The sequence below is a fragment of the Triticum urartu genome, chromosome 5 (assembly GCF_003073215.2).
Source record: "Triticum urartu cultivar G1812 chromosome 5, Tu2.1, whole genome shotgun sequence".
Lineage (NCBI taxonomy): Eukaryota > Viridiplantae > Streptophyta > Magnoliopsida > Poales > Poaceae > Triticum > Triticum urartu.
The window spans coordinates 651,496,143-651,518,753 of NC_053026.1; the positions used below are offsets into that span (position 1 = coordinate 651,496,143).

General features: G+C 47.4%; 2 protein-coding genes and 1 long non-coding RNA gene across 3 annotated transcripts; 2 read left to right on the forward strand and 1 right to left on the reverse strand.

The window, feature by feature from the left end:
• Positions 1-225: 225 nt before the first annotated feature.
• On the reverse strand, positions 226-1,753 carry LOC125506487. Its single transcript, XM_048671292.1, has 2 exons — positions 801-1,753; positions 226-453 (listed from the first exon to the last, which is right to left on the reverse strand). The coding sequence occupies exons 1-2, from the start codon at positions 1,429-1,431 to the stop codon at positions 413-415; spliced, it is 672 nt and encodes a 223-aa protein (XP_048527249.1). The 5' UTR covers positions 1,432-1,753; the 3' UTR covers positions 226-412.
• A 10,679-nt stretch (positions 1,754-12,432) lies between these two features.
• LOC125511591 lies at positions 12,433-14,388 on the forward strand. The gene is made up of 2 exons (XR_007285043.1): positions 12,433-12,741; positions 12,826-14,388. It is a non-coding gene; the product is annotated as an uncharacterized LOC125511591 (long non-coding RNA).
• A 2,288-nt stretch (positions 14,389-16,676) lies between these two features.
• LOC125507625 lies at positions 16,677-21,750 on the forward strand. The gene is made up of 3 exons (XM_048672153.1): positions 16,677-16,780; positions 17,816-17,981; positions 18,297-21,750. The coding sequence occupies exons 1-3, from the start codon at positions 16,677-16,679 to the stop codon at positions 18,855-18,857; spliced, it is 831 nt and encodes a 276-aa protein (XP_048528110.1). The 3' UTR covers positions 18,858-21,750.
• Positions 21,751-22,611: the final 861 nt, after the last annotated feature.

Sequence of the window (22,611 nt, forward strand, 5' to 3'; positions counted from 1 at the left end):
CCCAAACAATAAACGATGAAGATAAGGCATAATCTTATCGGTCACCCCAAGAGTAGCCATAAATCGGACGATAAATTGCTGAATCGGAAGATTTTTTGAACTAAAAATTCCTTTTTCTCTCTCTGGCACGCAGCGCCGCACCGTCGCTATTTGCTAACCGGTCGCCGCAGATCGTCGCGTCAGCCACCCCCCCCCCCCCCCCCCCCCCCTACTAGCTGCCGCCCTGTGGCCTCCCATGCGAGCTACCTGGTTGCCTGCCGCCGGGTCCCGAGGAAGAGAGCAAGAGTTGCACGCTGGTTCTTGGGGAAGAGAGTTACGGCCGCCGCCTCCGCCGTCGGCCATGTGGTCATGAATTTGTGACTGCGTAGTTGCCTTCGACCACATCGTCTCGGCGACCTCTAACCTCCCTGAGCTAGTAGGTGACCTCAGCGGAGTGTCTGACTCTGAAGCTTCCTAAAAATTAGAAATTGTGAAATTAAGAACAAAAATTTAAAAACAAGAACATTTTTTGAAATTTTGACTAACATTTTTTAAATTTTCTGATTCTTTTCAACAACATGAAACATTTTTGAAAGAATGACAGTTTTCGGAAAACGAAATGATAGAGGAAAATGAAAAAAATATGGTTCCACAAAGAAGCATAAATTTGCTCATGTGAGACGCTTTTCGAAAAGGGAAGAATATCGTGAAGCGGTAAGCGTTGACTGTTAAAATGGACAGAGGCCCACATGTCATCTGTTGAGAAAACCAATCTAGCCCATTAATTAGAAAGAAGAAAAGGAGTCAGCGGAGCCACCCACCCTCTCCTCTCGATTCCACATCACCGCCGCCGGAAGCACCTGCCGGAGTCTCGCTGAAGGCCGGCGATTCAGGCACTCCTCCGGGCGTGGCTGCCCGAGATGCGCCCGAGTACGTCGCCGCGTGTTGGTGCCACGCCCTGGCCGTTGCCGCGAGGTGCCTTGGCCGTTGTGGCGCCCTGGCTGCTGGCTGCGAGGAGTTTCTCTGGCACCTCCGTCGGTCTCTGGTCCCGTGCCTGGAACCACACCGCCCGTCAGTCTCCAACTCCGGCGTGCTGCCCGTGACTCCCCCTCCTTTCTTTTCTCCCCACGCCGTCATGGAAGTCGGGCTCCTCCAGCCTCCCTTGCTCATGCCGCACCAAACGCCGTCGGCATCGTCTCCACCCGGTTCCGCTCGGCTGTCGCCTAAAAGTCGTCGAGCCGCCGCGTCTCGCCGGAGTCCAGCTCCGCGCGCAGGATGCGGACTGCAGCTTCGGCTGCCGCGCAAGAAGGAGCGTGTGGAGCTACAGGAAGGAGGGAGGATGGGTGGTGGAGCTGCTCGCCGGCGGAAGGGAGGTGGCCCCCGTTGCGCCACCACGACGTATGCACCCACCGCTTCGCCGTGGCCTGTCGCCCGCTGCTGCCGCTCCGCCATGGTCAGCCAGATCTGGACGAGGTTTGAGCCGGCGGGCTCATCCTCCCCTTCCTACGGCCTCAAGTGCACCTCCTCCCCCACACTGCCTTCCCCGACGGCCTCAAGCCTGGTTCAACTGCCCCAGACCTTTTGTCGTTGTTGTTGTTGCAACGACGTTCCTCATAGGCCAAGTAATCGCCACTTTGTTAGAATGGCTAGTGCCATGAGGCTGGTTGTAATAGGGAGAATCATATACTAGTATCATGCATATGATACCTCTCAAATGCATAGTATCATATATTAGTATCATACAGTATTTTATTTGTTATCATACATGACACATAGTAGCATAATATTTATTATGATACAGTATCATGATATGATACTCAACCCTTTCTTTCTTCATTTAAGTTTATAACACCTTATTAAAATTGCCTAGTTGACATACATGATACCAGCTATGATATTACCATTACGATCAGCCTGATAGGCAATAGCAGTGATTATGAGACGATCGAGTCTGGTTAGCTATCTCAAAACGAACAATAAACAAGTGGACCAAAGAATTGCCACTCTTGGAATGGCTAGTGTCATGGTAGCCCAACAAGAAGTAGAAGACAACTTCATCGGATCGAAGTGGCTACGATTGTGAGATGGATTTGTCATCCATCGTAACAGAGTTGCTCAAAAGATTTGTCCCCGGTGGCTTGGCTGAACTTACGTGGGGACAAGTACCTTGTAAGGAATGATATATTGCAGTGCCAACATAACTATTATCAATAGCACTTGCAAGAATCTAGGATCTGCCCGACCCCGACTCCGACCTGCCCTAGCGTCGTCTCCCCGTGAGGCGGCCGGGGAGGCACGCGCCCCCCTTCCTCCACCCCCTCATCCTCTCACTTCCCCCTGCCGCTGCCGGGGGGTGCACATGGATCTGGCCCGGATGGTGTCAGCGGCGACGAGATCTTCTGTACCCGCGCGCTTGGCCCTCCTTCCCGGGGCAAGGGGTTGGCGGTGGTGAGGCTAGGCTGGTGGCGGTGGCCGGCGGCAGGCGCGATCGTGGCGCTGCTCCTTGGCGGCGAGGCGGCCTGGTGGCGCGGGGTCTCTTTGGGCCCCATCTGGGTCCTAGTAGGCCAGCTCTGGTGCGGCCTCACTGCCTTCTGCTTGGTGAAGAGGAGGAGCGGCTCGGACGGGAGGCGGCGTCGCCGACGGCGTGCCTTCTGCAGCACGACAGTGGGAGCTTTACATGCATCTCAGGGCCCGGTCGGGCCTAGTATGCTCCTGATGTTGCGTTCGATCGGTTACCGTCGTTGACGGTGGAGGTCGGTCCCTCTCGCATGCTGATGGTGCCGCTGCCCCTAGTCTCAGCTCTTCTTCTTTGTTGTGCAGGCCCCACTTCGCGCTGTTGTAGTGAGACAGCGTGGGTGGCTTGATGACCGGGTTGGCGTAAGGTGGTGGACGGTATGTTGGCGGGCTCTGGAGCGCCCAGGATGATGGTTGGGATCGGGAGAAATCCATGTCAGCCTATCCGACACCGACACGGTGGCACCTGAGGTGCCGCCGGACCTTCCTAAAGGGCGTCGGGTGCTACCCTCCCTTTATCCTCATCATGTACCGAGGGAAACCCTTGGTAGTAGCATCGTCATTGATGCGTTTCTTCTTGGAGGTGTTGATGGGTACCAGCGCTTCGAAGCCTAGGAGCTTGGTGGGAGATCTCCGGTGGGCGCAACAGTCACGAGGCTTCTTTGTTTTTGTTCATCCGTCATTGTCAGCATTTGTTCCTTTTGTCTTTTCTCTCTTTTCTTTTGGGCGTAATTGTACTGCTTCCACCAGGGCACCTATCGTTGACTGTATCGGTTGGTTGCTTTATATAATACTCCCTTCATCCGAAAATACTTGTCATCAAAATGGATAAAAGGGGATGTGATGACAAGTATTTCCGGACGGAGGGTATAGAACAGAGGAAACCCTTTATCGTTAATAGCACTTGCAATAGCAATATAAAATAAACGTAACTAAAATGATACACGAATGCTTTTAGCCTTCCACGGACGATATTCTTCTATATTATATGTTGCTAGGAAATTCGCCCATTCAGCACGGTGTGTACGGAAAATATTGGTATTTTCGCAGGGGGTGTTGTAACGCCCCGTGACCGATGTGCCAGGTGTCTTCCAGTTATTCGCTGTCGTTGCCATGTCATTTGCTTGCGTGTTGCATCTTGCTATGTCATCATGTGCATTGCATCATCATGTTTTTCAAAACTTGCATCCGTCCCGGTCTCCTCGTTCCTTCCGTTGTCCGTTCTGAGCCCAGACACACTTGCACGCGCCTGCGGCATGTCCGAAATATTATTTTATAATTGGCCGGAAAATGTTCTCGGAATGGGATGAGAGTTGGCATGCGGTGTTGTTTTGTTGTCAGTAGACCGCCTGCCAAGTTTCATCGCATTCGGAGTCCGTTTGATGCCCCAACGGATAAATATAGCGGCGATAGTAGCCGGTCTAACGTCGGACGTTTTCGATCTCCGAAAACAGTCGCCGGGCCTCCCTCTCTTCTCTTCTCTCAGCTCGAGACCGTCTACACAGCTCACAACCTACCTCCAGGCCCTACCTAACCTCTCTCGTCAGCCCGCGATCCTCCTCGCGCGCGTCCGAAAGCTGTCCCGGACCCGACTCGGGCTGTCGCTACCGTTGTGTCCGGAACATCCCCAAACATCAACAAAACATCACCGTTTTCTTATTTGGACTCCCTAGCCTATTTTTCTCGACCGCCCGATTTAAATCGGAGGGTCCGATCTAGCCTCTTTTGGACCTTCTTACTATATATAAGCCCACCACCTACCAAATCAACCCAACCCTAATTTCTAGGAGGTTTGTCCCATCGCAGCGCCGCCTCTCCACCAAATCCTCATCGGGATCTCCCCTGCCCGATCCACCCAACCAGCTCGCGGCCATCCACAAATCCATCCATCCATCCAACAGACATGAGGGCCGCCTCTGCCTCCTCGCTCGATCCCAAGCGGGTGAGGACCCCGACGCCTTCTCATCCCCGCCAGAGATCGGACCTCGCCGGAGATGAGTTCCCCGCCGTGCCCTGCTCCCTTCATTCCCCACCTGCTCTCTCTTTTCTCTCTCTCTCACGCTACTCTCTCTCTCTGTGTTGTCTCGCAGCGCCGCCGTGGAGATCCTAGCTCCAACCCGTAGCAGCTGCACTGCCGGAGTCACCATCACCTCGCCTCCCCTGCAGGAACCGAACAACGCCGCATCGCCCGTACGCCGCATCGAGCTCCTCCCGCTCGATCTGGTGCGTCCCCGCGCCGGCCGAACCTCCTCCTCCTCCTTACCTCGTCGCCGGCGAGCGCCGCTGTCGGACAAACCGACCAGGCCAGTACCCCGCCGCACTGCTCTTTTCCCTGGCCGTCTCCCTCTCCTCCTTCCTCTAACCTCTCTCTCTCCTGCCATGTTCAGGCCTCCCATGGCCGCCGGAGTTCCTGCTGACCCCGCGCTCGGTCCGCCGCCTCGCTTCGATCGGGAATTGGCCCAGCTCCGCGCCGCGTTGACCTCCAGATCCACTGGGTGGACCACACCGCTGCAGGCCTCGATCGCCTCCAGCGCCATCGCAGCCTCGCGCCGCTGCAGGCTCGCTGCCGCGCCTCTGCTTCTGCAGTCGAGCAGGAGGGAGACGCCCCTGCCTCGAGCCTTCGTTGACCGTGGCCTCACCCTGGCCCAACTCCAGCCACAACATAGACCTCCTCCAGCGCCAAGGCCCAGTTCACCCCGGTCCAGATCCGCAGCGCCAGTCGGGCCGATGTGAGCCGCCCTCCAGATCCCCTCTTCCTGTTGGGCCAACAGGATTTGGCCCAGTATCTATTTTTTTAGGCTCTGCGAATTTAGCTATTTATCTCAGGTTTTGCAGTTTTACAGAAAACCCCTTTGGGATCATGCATTTAATAACTTCACAACCGTGCATCGGATTAAAACAAACTTAATATGAAACTTGCTTAGTTTTTCATCTAGTTTAATAATATGCCACTTTCATCCATGTTTAAAATGTCTAAATTGATGTTTAGTTAAATTTGCTTAAATGCCATGTTAAAATGCTTTAATTCATATCTAAATAACCGTAACTCGGATTTTAATAAACTTTATATGTAAATGGGGTAGAAAAATGCCTAATTTAACATGATGGCTTTACTTTGCATGTTTAACAACTATAAAATTGTGTTTAGGGCAGAACAGTACCAAACCTAATATATATGCATATGAGGAGTTTCCGGACTTGTTGTTTTGTTGTTTCCGGCCTCATTTAAACTTGACTAGATAGGTAGTTTTCTTTTGCTTCACCCTCTTGCCATGTTTAACAACATTTAATATTGTTGGGTACATAAACGAGATCGAACTAAATAACTTGAACGTGGTGTTTCGTCAATATGCAACGGAGTTGCATATTGAGCTCCACTTAATTTGTAGAATTGCTTGTGCACCTCGCCATGCCATGCTTCATTAAACCGGACATGCATCATACTTGATTGTGCATCATGCCATGATTATGTGGTGGTTGTTTACCATGATTGTTTGCTTCTTTCCGGTGTTGCTTCTTCGGGTTGGTTCCGATAACGTCGTGTTGTGAGGATTCGTTCGACTACGTCCGTTTGTCTTCTTCGTGGACTCGTTCTTCTTACTTGCGGGATTTCAGGCAAGATGATCATACCCTCGAAATCACTTCTATCTTTGCTTGCTAGTTGCTCGCTCTTTTGCTATGCCTATGCTGCGATACCTACCACTTGCTTATCATGCCTCCTATATTGTTGAACCAAGCCTCTAACCCACCTTGTCCTAGCAAACCGTTGTTTGGCTATGTTACCGCTTTCCTCAGCCCCTCTTATAGCATTGTTAGTTGCAGGTGAAGATTGAAGTTTGTTCCTTGTTGGAACATGGAGATTGTTCCTTGTTGGAACATTGTTTACTTGTTGAGATATCACAATATATCTTATTTAATTAATGCATCTATATACTTGGTAAAGGGTGGAAGGCTCGGCCTTATGCCTGGTGTTTTGTTCCACTCTTGCCGCCCTAGTTTCCGTCATATCGGTGTTATGTTCCCGGATTTTGCGTTCCTTACGCGGTTGGGGAATAATGGGAACCCCTTGACAGTTCGCCTTAAGTAAAGCTCTTCCAGCAATGCCCAACATTGGTTTTACCATTTGCCACCTAGCCTTTTCTTTTCCCTTGGGAGTCGCGCTCCTGAGGGTCATCATTATTTTACCCCCCCCCCCCTCCCCGGGCCAGTGCTCCTCTGAGTGTTGGTCCAACTTGTCAGCCGTCGATGGCCACCAGGGGCAACTCTGGGCTGGCCTACCGGAAGTTTGGACAATCCGGTGTGCCCTGAGAAAGAGATATGTGCAGCTCCTATCGGGATTTGTCGGCACATTTGGGCGGTGTTGCTGGTTTAGTTTTTACCCTGTCGAAATGTCTTGTAGAACCGGGATACCGAGTCTGATCGGAATGTCTCGAGAGGAGGTCTATTCCTTCGTTGACCGTGAGAGCTTGTGATGGGCTAAGTTGGGACACCCCTGCAGGGATTTGAACTTTCAAAAGCCGTGCCCGCGGTTATGGGCAGATGGGAATTTGTTAACGTCCGGTTGTAGAAAACCTGAAGTTGACCGTAATTAAAATGTATCAACCGCGTGTGTAACCGTGATGGTCTCTTTCCGGCGGAGTCCGGGAAGTGAACACGGTGTTGGAGTTATGCTTGACGTAGGTTGTTCTAGGATCACTTCTTGATCATAGTTGTTCGACTGTGCTTTTGCTTTCTCTTCTCGCTCTCTTTTGCGAATAGGTTAGCCACCATATATGCTAGTCGCTTGCTGCAGCTCCACCTCATACTTTTACCTTACCCATAAGCTTAAATAGTCTTGATCGCGAGGGTGTGAAATTGCTGAGTCCCCGTGGCTCACGGATACTTCCAAAACCAGCTTGCAGGTGCCGATGAGACCGTGCAGATGACGCAACCAAGCTCAGGAGGAGCTCGTTGAAGATCTTGTCCTTTGTCTTGCTTCGTTCTAGTTGATCAGTAGTGGAGCCCAGTTGGGGTCGATCAGGGACCTTTGTCGCATTTGGGGTTCTTCTTTTATTTTGGTTCCGTAGTCGGACCTTGAGTGTATTTGGATGATGTAATGCTTTATTCATGTAATTGTGTGAAGTGGCGATTGTAAGCCAACTATGTATCTTTCCCTTATGTATTACATGGGTTGTGTGAAGATTACCTCACTTGCGGCATTGCTTTCAATGCGGTTATGCCTCTAAGTCGTGCTTCGACACGTGGGAGATATAGCCGCATCGAGGACGTGACAGGTGTGCAATAGCTCAAAACAATCATAATGGGTTGGGCTCATGTTGCCTAAGCATTCAAGTCTCGAGCTATTCAAGTGATAAGCGTGTACTGTAGCCCTCCATTCTTTTCCTCGGAAGCTGCTCAAGAAGAGAATCTCCTTGGATGGGTGAAATCCAATTATGTTGCATAAATCGCGACCCTCTTGAACCACGTCTAGGTTGTCAACAACGTCATCATTGTCGGAGTCCCATCCGAATTCCTCTTCACCTAGTGCTTTCTTGTTGACTTCCTGAAGTTGACAACGAAAGAACTCGTAGTTAATGTCTTGCAAGACCCAGGGACCATGAACTCGCCGATTGAACGCTCGCACAGGCTTAAGGTCGTATTGTCCCTTTAACACCCACTACATTTCATCACATGATTCATTTATAGAAGGCTTTGAGATTTGAGATCAGATTTTAAACTGCTTAACTTGAAATGCGTGATTTAAATTTCTTTGAATTCCTTCCAGCACTCCTTAGTTTCTTCTGAACCACACTTTGTACTAATGAATCAAATGCCGGTGCAGTTGTGTACTAATGAACCACATTTTCGTGTATGCGACAGTCTCACTTCAAATTTGTTATTAGTTTTTCATTGGTAAATGCTTGCTATTGAATGAATAATCATCTTTGTTTTCTGGTAACAGGTACTACTTCCGGCGACCATCCAGGCAACAGCCAGACTCAGATTAATCCATGTCCATCTTAAGCATTCAACCTCGCTATGTGTAGCCGTGTATGTAGCGATGTTCCTGCTGTAACCTGGGCACAAGAAGAATCAGGGACCATGGATGTAGCATATATGTAACTTTTGCATGTCATGTTTCATGTGAGAAATATTGGAACATTTAACTTCAGTTTGCAGTCGTTGTCCTTTCTCCGTGATGCAGCATTCGTTTTTCATTTCCTCTGAAGTCAATATTACATGAAGATTCAGGGCTCAGGTCATAGTTGTTTTACAGCAAAAGCTCTTGTTGTTATAAGTTTTGTTTTGTTATCCTTTTCAGGTAATGTCTTGACACGCCCTGGACACTGATAGTGCTGTCTGATGCTAGGATGATGAGGCAAGTAAACAAAAAGCTGCCTGTTGTTGCATATCTGATTATCTGGCATTAAAGCTGTTTCAGGTTGACGTGTGATGACGCAAATTGGACGATGTGATGTTTCGTACGACATCAGGCATTCCCTCCGTTCTGAATTACTCGTCGCATAAATGGATGTATCTAGATATATTTTAGTTATAGATACATCCATTTCTGCGACGAGTAATTTGGAACGGAGGGAGTACCTCACTGTCTATCCATTAATTAGTAGCGTTTCAGTTGAGAGTTAATAGCCAGTCTTTGCAGTGCAAGCGCTGCTCATACTGATCGACTTGTTCATACTAGCTACCACTCTTTCCGTTCCTAAATATAAGTCTTTTTTAGAGATTCAAATACGGAGTAAAATGAGTGAATCTATATTCAAATAAGTCTATATACATCTGTATGTAGTCTATGTTGAAATCTCTAAAAAGACTTATACTTAGAAACGGAGATAGTTGCTTAATTTCAGTCAAAAGCATTTGCAAGAATCTAGCTAGTTGATAACAACAATTACAAATATATCGCTACTTAATAACATAACAATAATGTAAAACTAAATAATCAAAATTAAACCGCATACCCAGGTTCCAGATAATCGACGTTATAAATTGCACTTGTTGCTATGGAACTCTCCGATCCAACATGGCGTGTATGGAAAATATTTGTATTCTCGCTCTTGGCAAGGTGCTGTGCCTTCATAAAGATGATATTGCGCTGGCCGCATGTTACCTAGGCATTCAACCCTGGAGCTATTCAAATGATAAGCGTGTACCGCAGCGGCTGGATTTTTTATTAATAGTAAATGATAATTCTGTAATTTCGAAACTGGTAAAGAGCTGGTGAAAATTATAAAAATAGGAAGGACGCCAGGAATAACAGCGTCCAGGATGGACTCTATTGCTAACTGCGTCCAGGTCTGGACGCTAGTACGGATGGCGTCCAGTCATTGCCTTTCATTGGTGCTCTGATTAGGCTCAACCGAGTCGTTTTACTTTGATAGATAGATATTTCATGACCAATATACTCTAATACACCTGCAGCCATCGCTTCTTACCTTGCTAGGTGGTAAGCAAGCTATAGCACGGACATCATCAATCATCACAGGAGCAACATCGTCTCACTAGCTGCTTGTCATTAGGATCATTCGCTCATCATTAGGATCATCCACCAGACCTATGGTTGGAGCATGTGAGTTGTTCCATGGCCTCGGTTGAATCTTCTTTGTCTGGTCTTGTGTATAATTTATTCAATGGTTACAAATGTATATTATATATTTGGCTAGGTTGTTATTTTGGGCAATACAATTGGTAACTGGCTAGTTTATGATAATAGATAAGTTGATCTTGAGTCGGCTGTCGTGCTTTTGCCTCTACATGTCAGTGCACCACTGCCAGCAATTCTGGAAGCATGGTGTGCCGGTGTCGTAGCCCAACGTGAACCTGCCGCATGGGTGGCACCTCAACCTCGATAGGGTTCTGGTGCCGACCGTGCCGGACTCAGGCCGCACGCAGCTGATGGAGATCCACCATTGTCGTGTCTACTCTCGGACGACCTTTGCCGCAACCCAGCGTCCACAATGGATTCGTCGAACTAGGACGCGTAGTTCGCCACTGAGCACGACCAGCATTGTCGGTCATGCTACAAGGATGCGTCTTGTGCACCACGCACGCTCACTGGTCCACCATCACCGTCGGTCATGGTGAAGGGGGGGGGGATTAGGAGGCCTACATTGTGGCCCTCGAGGAGGCCACAAGGAGGTCCATTGAGGAGGCCGAGCGCAAGGAGCTCACCAAGTGGCCTAGCCTTGCACACTCACTGGTTGAATCGGCGGCCAGAGTGGAGGCTAACATGCCCCCACCGCCCCTAGCACCGCTTGCGCCCGAGCCTATGGAGGAGGAGCCATGGCCACGGCTTGGGCAATCATGGTCGTGGACGAGCATGTTGCCATCGTATATCATGCATGCCCGTGTGGATGGGCACGATAGACGAGGAGGCCGAGTGGTAGGCTGCAGAGCGGGCGATGAAGGCCGAGCGGCAGGAGAAGCATCAGCTGGTGGTGCAGCAAGTGGCTACGTTGCCAGCCATCCAGCAGGCGTTCCCGTGGATGGAGACACCAGTCTACGTCGACCAGGCCAAGGAGGAGGAAGAAAATGACGATGATCTACTGCCCGCCGCTAACTGTTTCTTTTATCTTTTCATTTAATATTTTTTTAGTTTTAATTAATGTAAATTGGATTCTGCTTGCTGTTTTATTAAAAAAATCAAAATCCAGTGCAAATGTGAAATATGCTTGTCCGAGCATCTTCGGACCGGCGGACAAAAACAGAAATTGACGTCCGATTGACCGATCCAAATGAACAAAGAACGGACAAAATTTGTATCAGTTTAGGTTGCCGCGTCGGAGTTGCCCTTAGATCGGACGAAGGCGAGGACTTTTCTAGGCTAGGTTGAACTAAACACTGGACGCTGCTAAGAATAACGTCCAGGTGTGGACGTTGTTTGCAACAGCGACCAGGTCTGGACGCTACTATTGATGGCGTCCTTCCTATTTCTTGAAATTCCAACTTATCATTACTAGTTTCGGAATTACAGCATTATTATTTATTATTAATAAAAAATTGGGCGTACTGTGGTTGTTATTTTTATTATTACTAGCAAAAGAGCACATGCGTTGCAACGGTAGAAGAAAATATTACACGGGCCTAATCCAATAATCATGAGTAAGACCCCAATAAGTCTTGATGAGGGTCTCTCTTTCTCAACATAAGATGAAAAATCTGTTGTTTTTTTCATGCAAGATTCTGCCGAGGCGTACATGCACTGTTATTGACGGTTTCTTTTGTCTCCAATTTGGTTTTGATGAGATGTTCATTGCAATCTCGGTCGGTGTTGGTATGAAAGAAAGATGGATCGTGGGTTCATTATACAAACGGTATGGGGTTTAAAATCCGGCTCGGCCGCGGTGCACATGGGCTCCGCTCTGTCCCCGGCGCGGCACGGTAGCCCCGACGCCCACGAGCTCCATCCCCAGCGGGCGCGAGCACTAGCCGCCGCCTCTGCCAACACCGTCGCCATCGTGAGGCACCATCTCCTCTGTCTGTGCCGTTGCCGGGGTAGAGAGAGAAGGAGTAGGTGGCCATAGGTGGGACAGTCTATAATGGCTATGACGTGGAGCAAGGTGCCCTTGCGATTCTGGCCACTTTTATATTGCCCGCAAATTTGGTCCCAGTTTGAGACACGCTAGTCAGTCCGGATGATTAAGAAGAAAATAAGGGGTTTGGCTGAGTCACTTTTTTGACAGAACACTAACCGGATCAGGCAGGCGTTTTAGGCGTTTAGAGATGAAATAGGGGTCCGGGTGGGAGTAGTTCTTTTATCTACTGCAGCTTCTGGGTCCTTCGGATCCAACCACCTGTTAAAAAAAACCTGTGTGTCACTTTTTTGAGAGCAAAACCTTGCGTGTCACTTGGTGTGGGTATAGGCTTATGGAGGAGAGAGGTCGCATGTGGATGGGGATAAGTGGAAATAAACAACTGGACCAGGAGAGATGATGTGGCGGTGCGTGGGACCTCCTAGTGGACGCGTGTGTATCTCACACAAGGCGGCTAGGCATTTACGATGTGCTGGATTAGATCAATTCTCCATCGTCCATCCAAATACGTGCAAACAGCGGCACAACACTGTCGCCTTCTCCCCCCAAAAAACAACAACATAGCACAGTCCTCTTCTCCCCCAGATCCAGCCTCCTCGCGCCCTTGTCGAGGAAGCAGGCAGCCTCCGAGGCGCCCCTCTCCCACAGCTCGAACCCGAGTAGCTCGAGCCAGTCATCCTCGCCGGCGATCTGCAACAACAGTAGCAGGACCCCGCCGGTGAGCTCTTTCCCGCACTTCTCCCATCCAATTCTACCATCAATCTCATCTCTCTCCTCGCCCTCTCTCTTCTCTTTTGAACAGAAGAACTCAAACAACAACAATGGCGCCGCCACCATGGAGCCCATAACTCCGCCGTCACACTCGCGTCAAGTCGCCCGAATCTGCACACCGACACCCGCCGTTGCGACCCAGCATGCCCGCGTCAGCAGGAGGATCTCCGGTACTGGCCTCGACCGCCTCCCTCTATTCGATAACCCCGATTCAGACCGCCCAGAAGCCTCCAATCCATCACCTGACCCGCTTCATCTTCGAGCTCGTCCTCTGTTGTCGTCCGATTTGGCCCACTGCTTCATCCTCGTTGCTTCCTCTGCTCGCGGCTCGCGTTGACCGCGAGGAAGCCAGTGCCTCGTCCAGGCACGGCCCAGCAGTCGCCTCGCCCCAGTCTGCTCTGCCATAGCCGTGTCCTCTGCCGGAGCCTCTCTCTAGTTCGTCGTTGCGGTAGCGCACGCACTCCAGTTCAGCCACTACGGCCTGACGCCGCCCCGCCACAGCGCGCTCCACAGTATCCAACACAGCCCTCGCTTGCCGCCGGGGCGCCGCGACGCCTCGCCCCAAGAGAGCACGCCGGCCTCCTTATCGTCCTCCGCCGCGACGCCTCAGTCCACCACGCTCTACAACACCCGCCGCGACGCCTTGCCCCATTCCCCTTCCTTGGCTTCTGCGGCGTAGACGCCGGCGGCAAGAGGCGGGGCGTGCTCGACGGTACAGGCAAGCAATGGATAAGTGGTGGAGGTGGGAGGGTTTTTTTTTGCAAAAAAACGAAACGTTATCAACCAGTACCACACTTTAAGTAGGATTGAGGGTTAATTTCTCCGAAATGCGGGGACATTTTTGCAAAACTGCCATGAAGGACGATTACTGGTAAAATAATGCCCGTGCGTTGCCACAGGAAACAACAATGAAACATTGGTTTCTAAAATTCTTGCTCATCCATTATTGCGAAAAAAAGAGTCTTTTCTTGTAAAGCCAATATTTGAGGTTAACAAGACTTCATTAGGATTTTCACTTCCGAACTGGCCCTAATTTTTACCGGTAGAAGCTTTGGTGTTAACTTCATCCAAAAATATAATATATGATCCGATATGAGCTTATTTTCACCGGCAATTGTTATGAAGCTACGCTGCTCGCTGAAGTTGGTCTTTCGCAATCGATGGACGGTCTTCGTCGCTCTGATGAATCTTCAAGCTCAAGTGCAACCTTTTAAGGCGATGGGTCTGTCTGCACGCCTCTTTCTTCCTTCTAGGGCTATGCCAACAAGGAGGCATTGTTTCTTCTATGTGGGGGCTATGTATGGCCTCGAGCCATACTGCCATAGCAACCTCGTTGCCCCAAGTGGCTCATCCCCGACGGCGGCGAGATGCAACCTACACTGACGCAAGGACCTGATCATGTTTTTGTCTCTCAGTTTGAGGTCCTTTTTGTAAAAGTCCATTGACTTGTTATGTATTTTTCTTATTTCTTTAGGGCCTGGATGTCATATGTGTTGTATCATGTTATTACGATGATAATAAAGCTTCGGGATCCCTCCCTGTTAAAAAAACTCTGGTAATAACGCCTGTAAATAAATAATGTTTTTCACTTGTATACTCTACGTGTATTCTTACGTCAAGCTCCCACATAGATATAAAATTACAGCCATGTGATATTCAATCACCAATTCTATTATTTGTCTAATGAAATTTTTTATTCTATTTTTCTTCTGGCTCTAAGGACAATAGGAAGATCACAGCAACCAGATTGTTATACTCCGTACAAATATCATCCTTACTAAAAGAAAAATGTGGTACATTACCACTACATCTACAATCCATATGACAAACAATAGTGGCCCGTAGCTCGTACAAGTGCAGTGTCCATGTTAGAAGGTTTAGCACACTTTCCTGCTCCATCCATGCTACAGTTGAGTACTGCAATATGAGTGGCAAAGTACAACCCTACAACTGTATTTCAAATAGGCATAAGAGGGAGAATATATTGCATTACTTCTGACCCTCCAGGAGTGTCTCTTCCTTGATGGTTCCAATAAATTGATATCCTTGTTTGACTACTTCTATAAGAAATATAATGTTCCAATAAATTGGTATCCAGGTTTGACTACTTCTATAAGAAACTTAATTACTTCATGTAGTGTGTAGACACTTGAAGAAACATGTGTTATCTCATTCCAAGAAATACTGGAGGACTAATAGACATAGCCCTAGGCTAGTTGAAGTGGTTTCTGAAAAAGAAAATCATGATATTACAAATTGAAGTTGTCCACAAGAGAAATATCAGTTTGATTTGACACAGAGTTACAATACTGGAGAAACTGGGATTTACAAAGTAACTTCGAACTAAATAATATAGCAAAATCAGGTTAAAAGGATTCACTTATTTCTATTCTGAAAAATCTACGCATCATGTAAAATGCTAAATAAGTGCAGAATTTGTACAGTTAGAAATAGCAGACTTGCGACACACTAATCAGATTATCGTGATGGAGCTCAGACTTGTAAGGCATTATAGATGGCAACACTGTCCATGTGAGTGACACAACTTAATGTACCTTTGTTCAAACTTATAGTTTTGCGGGACATTATAAATGGCTTTAAAATCCAATTATGCTCTAGCCTGCAAGCAGCCCACACTTGTGTTTGAACACAAATATCTCCAGGATGAACCAAGTCGCAGGATACACAAGCATCCAGATTATGGACGGATAATATAAAACATCTAGCTTGACAATGCACTTGTTCTTGGAGTAACCTGCAACAAAAACAACCATTCCTTTCCATCTACTATTAAATTTGAGACAGCGGTTTGCTCTGCTTCAGGTACTGCTACAGTGTAAGGATCGAGATTCTCTATGATTCTTCCTTGTCTACAAATAGAAAGGAATGAGAAAAAAGATATCCTGATCAATGCTATTGACAAAATTATGTGAAGCCCTTCTATCTCAGGCAAACTAACGGCGATGTTTCCCTACCACCATGATAGAGGAAGATAAATTAAGAACGTAAATAATCATCTTGCGTAAGCTGTGACTATAATCAAATATATTACCAAATTAAAGTGATCAAGAAATAAGCTATAAACTAATTAGGACCATCAACTTTTTATACTGGAAGAGTCCATCTCTTATTACCTCTTTGTCATCGAGCCCACCTGATTTGGTTTCATATATAGATTGGAGTAGCATCTTGATCTCAACTGCTAAAGTAGACCCTTTCTTACATTCTGTCTTTTATGGCAGATTACTGCAAGGGTAAGTTGACCAAGTCAGAAAAAACGCTGATAATTCCTTGACCATGGTAATGAATAAACTATAATGGAAATACGAAAATCAGTTAGTAGAAAATTAGTTTTATGAGGAGCAAAACATTTGTGAGCAAAACTGAGTTGCAGTTTATAAAGTTGCAGAATTAGAGAAAGAAAATGCTTTGAAACCGACAGTTGTAATGAAGAAGTACTGAATATAAGCTGCAACTGTGAGATTGTTCACTTTGCATAGGTTTTACTTGTGCGTGCGGAGAATAATTTCAATTCCAGTTTATGGTTCATGTATATGGAACACCTTTAGCCCAGCACCCCACAGGACTTGAGCGACCCACACATCAATCACCTAGTGTACTATCTTTAGAATCACAAGCATATCTGCATGTAAGTGCTGCTAGTATCCTAATACAATAGCCAGGAATGACAACACCAAGTTCCCGACTGTCTTAACTGACAGACAACAATAGTTCCACTTCCACATGGTAGTTGAAGTTGATTGACCTAGTAATAGAATCAAACGATGTGCTCATAAGAATGATTTCTGTCAAGTCATGAACAATTCTCTAAACTGGATTTCAAAGTTCACCAGAGCTTTACTGAAAGACTGCAGTGCAGCGATGAGGATAGAGGAAGCTTCTTCTGTGTCCATGGGATCATCATCTTCAGTTTCTGATTCATCCTGTGACAAAGAGGGATTTCAGTGCGAGAAAGAAATTGAAGTGTATGTACAGACAAAAAAAACTGTGCAAGGCTACAGATTCTGATGATACAACATCAATTTACTTAAGCTCTTACACAAGAGCAGTGAAGGTCAAGGTGAACCTAAGGAAATATCATACTCAGCAAAAAAAAGTTGAAAGAAGACGATCAAATTAAAATCATGTAACTAAATACATAGAAGAATCTTCTTATAAATAAATCAGGCAACCAATATTTTTTCCGATATTCAAAGAGCTGTGTTTGAATGAATCTTCTATATTATACGATGCTCTATGCCAACAGATAAATGAGAGCAAAACGAGTGTTATTAAAATTGTATGCATGCCTTATATATACCAAGGGTCGTTGTTGAGAAAAATTGTGGCTCATGCCTCATGACATTTATAAAAAATTGGATAATATGTAGGTGCTAGCACTTTCCAGAAGGTACAAACCTTCCAGAAGGTACAAACCTTACGGGTTCACTCAAGCAAATACCACAAATCATATAATTGCACAACAATGGTTCACAGAATTACAGAAAAATTGAGAGAGAGAGAGAGAGAAGCAGCAGCAGGTTGGAGTTCAGAGAAGAACTGCATCAACGGATTTGAGAATAGCTTCAGAAGAAGTGCAGCAGCAGCAGCGCTAGGAGAGACGGGACAGCCACAGGCAGCAAGGAGCAGAGAGGAGAGGTAGCAGCGGACAGAGAATCGACAGCAGAGAGATGGAGTTAGAGGAGCAGCAGTAGGGACGTGGGGGAAGAAAGATGCAGCGGCAGAGCGGCACCACCGCCGGCGACTGCCTCCCTCACCCTGCGCTCCTTCTCCTTCTCATTTCTTCCTCTCTTTCCTCTCCCCCTCACGCCATGTCTCTCTCTTTCTCTGGATGAGCAGGACACCGCCGCCATCGGAGCAAGCTGCCGCACCAGCCGCCTGAACCCTCGACGCCGCGCCCGGATCCGCCATCTTCCTCGCGCCGCCCGCCGCCCGCCTACCCGTTCCGGTGAACTCCAGCGCCGCCTGCCCATTTCGACGGAGTCTGCCGGATGATGAAGAGCGGTGACGGCGAAGGAGGAGGAGAGAGAGGAGTTGGGGGAAGGTGCGGCGCCGGCGTCGAGTGTCGCCGGTGGTGGAAAGCCGCTGGGGCGGTGGCGACGTGCGGCGTGCGGCGGAGGGGCGAGGGCCGACTGCGGCGGCGCGCTGGAGGTGGAGACGGGGGAGGTAAGCTTTTTTTTTCTTTTCCATCGCCCGTACTGGTTCGGTTTGACATGTTAGGAGGACTGCGGGTTAATTTCTAGAAAACGAAGGGACTTTTATGCAAAAGCGCCGACGACGTACCACGAATCATTGCGTGGTTTATTATTATTAGGAAAATGTTTAAAAACAACCGAATGATCCCACTGGATTGTAAGCCCCCTCGAGCGAACGACACGCGTCCCCTACTGGCCCACCCATCGCTTTCTCCTCGTAGCGTTATCTTCACGGGAAAGCTCCCGTCCACAAGTTTTTCTTCTCACAGGCCTTCTTCTTCCTCAGGTGGTGCTACCTCTCCCGACCACCGCCGCCGTTACACACGACTCCTATTACCCTGCTACCTCTCCCAAAAGACACGCTGCAAACTCCTCGTCGCTGACCACCGTCACCCGTTGCCGTATAGCCCGCCCCAACACTGCTACTGCCCTGCTACCTCTCCATAAAAGCAACATCCATGGAGATCAGCTAGGCGAGCACGGTGTGCTGCAATTGATCAGCGCCTCCGACCGTGGCTGCCGACGCTACGACGGAGCATCGCGCGCGCCCGTCGCTGCTGCATTGGAGCATCGTCGGCACTGTGATGATGACTGCGACGGCCATGGCGGTTGCAACTCCAGCGCTGCACTGGAGCTTTGCCGGTGCCGAGACGACGACCGCGACGGGCCGGCCATGGCGTTGCAACTACGACGCTGCAATGGAGCTTCGCCGAGCTGCTGCCCTCACCCTGTAGATTTTGCCGCACCGGCGCTACGATGGAGCTTCGCCAGTGCTGCGACGACAGCAAGCGATGCTGCAATGAAGCTTCGCCAGAGCTCCAATGAAGCTTCGCGGGTGCGTCAATGAAGCTTCGCCAGAGCTCATCGGCGATGCATCCAAGTTTCTTCGCCACGCTCGGTGTTGCTATGGAGAAGCACCCGATGGCTTCGATGGTGTGATGCAGCGGTTGCCGACGACTCTTGGAGCTGCGATGCAGCAGTTGCCGGCGGCTCCAGTGACGCGAGGTCACCGACGCAAGATCGCCGATGCAAGGTGCCAGGGGGGTGCTCTCCTGCTTTGCATCAGGCGGCGTTGCTCTGTATCAGAATCAGATGGATGGGGATTAGAGAAGGAAGGCCAAGCCTGTGGTGACTCAATCAAACGGCCATCGGTGCAGGATCGAACGGCTGGCTGGGCGGATGATTTCTCTAGGAAATCATCCGCCTGATTTGTAGCAGGCGCTTTATTATTAGGGAGAAGAGATGTACGAAAAATATATATATATGGGACAAATGTTCGCTTCATGGTGTTTGATCGGCTCGGCTGAGGCCGTGATTGTAACAAGTTTTCGAACACGTTGTACAACGCAGATGCATACATATACACACATGCACTCACCTTTACGAACGCACGAGCGAATGCAGAAATACTCAGCAAGTACATCGTGAAATCAGAATAACATTAGTCAGTCAATGAAAAACATGGGAACATCACTTGGAACAGACGACTTCTATGGAGCCGACGGTGGTGGGACTCATCTCTCTTCCGCTAGCGATGTGGGGAGCCCGCGGCGGTGGTTGGGCAGCCGCGCAGCGCTTCTCCGGTGGCGCGTGGGGTGCGGAAGGTGGCCGGCAGTGCGGCTGATCCGGCGAGCTGCATGGTCTTTGGCGGGTCGGGCGGTGAGGGAGATGGGGGACAAGATCGAACCTCTGTCGCTCCGACACTTCTGGCGGCTGGCTGCAGCGCCCTTCGTCTGCGGTGGTCGCAGTTCGCAGCCCACCAAGCGGTGATGCCATGGCGGTGGTCGCAGTTCGCAGTCAATACGAAAGGACAACCACAATGGCGTTGCCATGGTTGGACGTCGCGGTGGTGTGGCCGATCTGGGTCAAGTGAGCTGCATCTTTGCAGCAGTTGAGGTGGAGCAGCGGCATGCGGGCGCCGTCGTCATGGCTTGGGCATGCCATGTTGCGTGGTCTCCTGGCTTGCATTGACTGCGTACGGAGCTTGTGGTGGTGGATTTGTTGGCCTTGCAGAGGAGGTGTCGGCATGGTTCCAAACTTTCCTCCATGGTCGTCTACTCCGTTTGGCTTGGTTCGTTGCTGATGAATGCCAGCAAAGTCTCGGCTCTGTCTCGCATGTTCGTAGCGGTTAGGCTCCTTCCAAGGGGTCTATTAACGTGGTGAGGCATTAGACTCTGGGCGGAAGCTTTGGATTTGACAAGGGGTCATTGCCGGCAATAAGGGCGTGGGTGTCCTTTCACTCCTTGGAGGCATTGTCGAGGAGCACTTCCCTTATCACCGGGACATGTTCGAGCGGTGGTAGTTTGTTGCCAAGATTCGGCGGGGCTGTCTTGTGTAGTTTTGGGCGAAAGCTTTGTGGTTGACTGGGGTTGGGGTTGGGGTTGGTGCCGGTGACCTTCTTGAAGGTGTTACTGAAGACCTCGCTCATAATCGCCCTTGATGGAGGTCGTGCTTGGTGGTGCTAGTCTGTTTGGTTTCTAGTCAGGTTTTTTCTTCTTCTTTTATTATGGTTTTCATCCTAGTTTTATTGCACCACTCTGTATATTGGAATACCCTATATGACGCTTACTGCATCAAGTCGTGGGCAAACGCATAGACCAAACCAGGCAAGCGATTAACTGGGCCGGCCCGTTTCATCCCAATTTTGTGAACCTTATAGAAGGTTCCTAAGGAAAATCCTATTCAACGCGCTCTGCGTCAAACTGTCGGCGAATCGCATAGGTGTCGCGACATAGCGAACGATTTGGGCCGGCCCATCTGTAACATACCTACAGTTTTCAGGTTCCGGTTTTAGGAACCTTAGAGGATTCCCAGCCGTTTTTACCGGTTTTGGGAATCTTCGGGAAGGTTCCTGAACCTGTTTTTTATTTCTTTTTTCTCTCCTGTTTTTTATTTTTCTTTTTTCTTTTCTTTTCTTTTTTCCTTTTCAAGTTAATTTCTTTTTTCAACAAATTTTCAGCAATTTCAAATGTCCTATTTCTTAAAACTTGTTTATGTTCCAGATTTTGTACCTATTTTCGAATTTTGTTCAGAAATTTCAAAAAAGTTTTAGTATTTCAAAATGTGTTCACTTCATTTCCAAATATGCCAATATATTCAAAAAAATTTAAAATTTCTCAAAATCTTTCCTATATTGTTCACAAATTGAAAAAATATCGGATTTCAGAACATGTTCCTGCTTTCAAAAATTGTTTACAAATTCAAAAAAGTTCATGTTTTCCAAAAATTGTTTGTAAATTCAATACTGTTAGGGAAATTTCATCAATTGTTCCTGTTTTGATTAAATTGTTCATTTTTAGACGAAACAAAATTCGCATTTTTACAAAAAAATGTTCATTTTTCCAAAAAACAATTCAAAATTCAAAAATGTTAGGCCAATTTCATGAATTGTTCTTGTTTTCCTAATTTCAAAAAATGTTCGATTTTTTATAAAAGTGTTGCGAATGCTTTTGTTCATTGTTTTCACACCTATTCATAAAATGTTTGGGCATTAAAAAAATTGTTCCCATTTTCAATAATTGTTCGCCAACTGCAAAAAATGTTCACGTTTTCATTTTTTCCGGATTTTCAAAAAATGTGCCAGTTTGATAAATTGTTTGCAAGTTTCAAAAAATGTTTGTGGTTTCAATGTTTAGGAATTTCAAAACATGTCCGCGTCTCCAAATTTTGTTTTGGAATTTGGAAAAATGTTCCCATTCCAAGAAATCTTCATGATTTTCAAAAAAATCCTGTTTTTTGAAAAACAGTTTTTAGAAAAAATATTCAGAAATTTGGAAAGAGTTTGTGTTTTGTAGAACATTCTATTTTTGAATTAAAATGTTTGGAACGTCAATTTTTGTTAATTCTTTTGAAATATGTTCGGGGTTTCAAAATTAATTCCTTTATTTTTTAAACGTGTTCTAATATTTTGAAATTTTGTTCCAAAGTAAATATAACTCGTTCACAATTTTTTTCTTATTTTTTAAGACTATTTCGTATTTTGTCAAATAGGTTTGAAATTCCAAATTTTGCTCTTGTTTTTCAAAGACTATTTTAGAATTTCACATTTTGTTCACATTTCTTTAAAAATTCTTTCCTGTGTTTTCGAAATGTGTTCAAATTTTCAAAAATATATATATGCTAACTAGGAATATCCTGCAACGGTAAGTACGTAAATAAATTTGCCATGCGTTTTTCGTCATATGTGTCCATTTACACTAGCATCTCTTTTGATTTTTCGATTTTTACTACTGGCCGTGTGTCTTAGTGGACCGGCCCAGTCACACGGCTCCTGTATTCCCCGTGTTGGTATGATTTTTCGATTTTTACTACTGTTAGCTGCTGGCGGTGTGTCTTAGTGGGCGGGCCCAGCCACACGGCTCCTATATTTGCCTTGTCGGTATGATATTTCGATTTTTACTTTTTTTTGAGACAATATTTCGATTTTTACTACTGTTAACTATTTGTCGCGCTCCATATTCGCCGCAGAATGCTGCGCATAGGAGGTCCCAGTTCCCTACTGGTTCACATATGGTTTTTTAGTTTTTCGTTGGTACTTTTTTGGTTTCTTCTCTTTTTTCTTTTATTTTTTTCATTTTATTTGTATATTTCATTTTTATTTT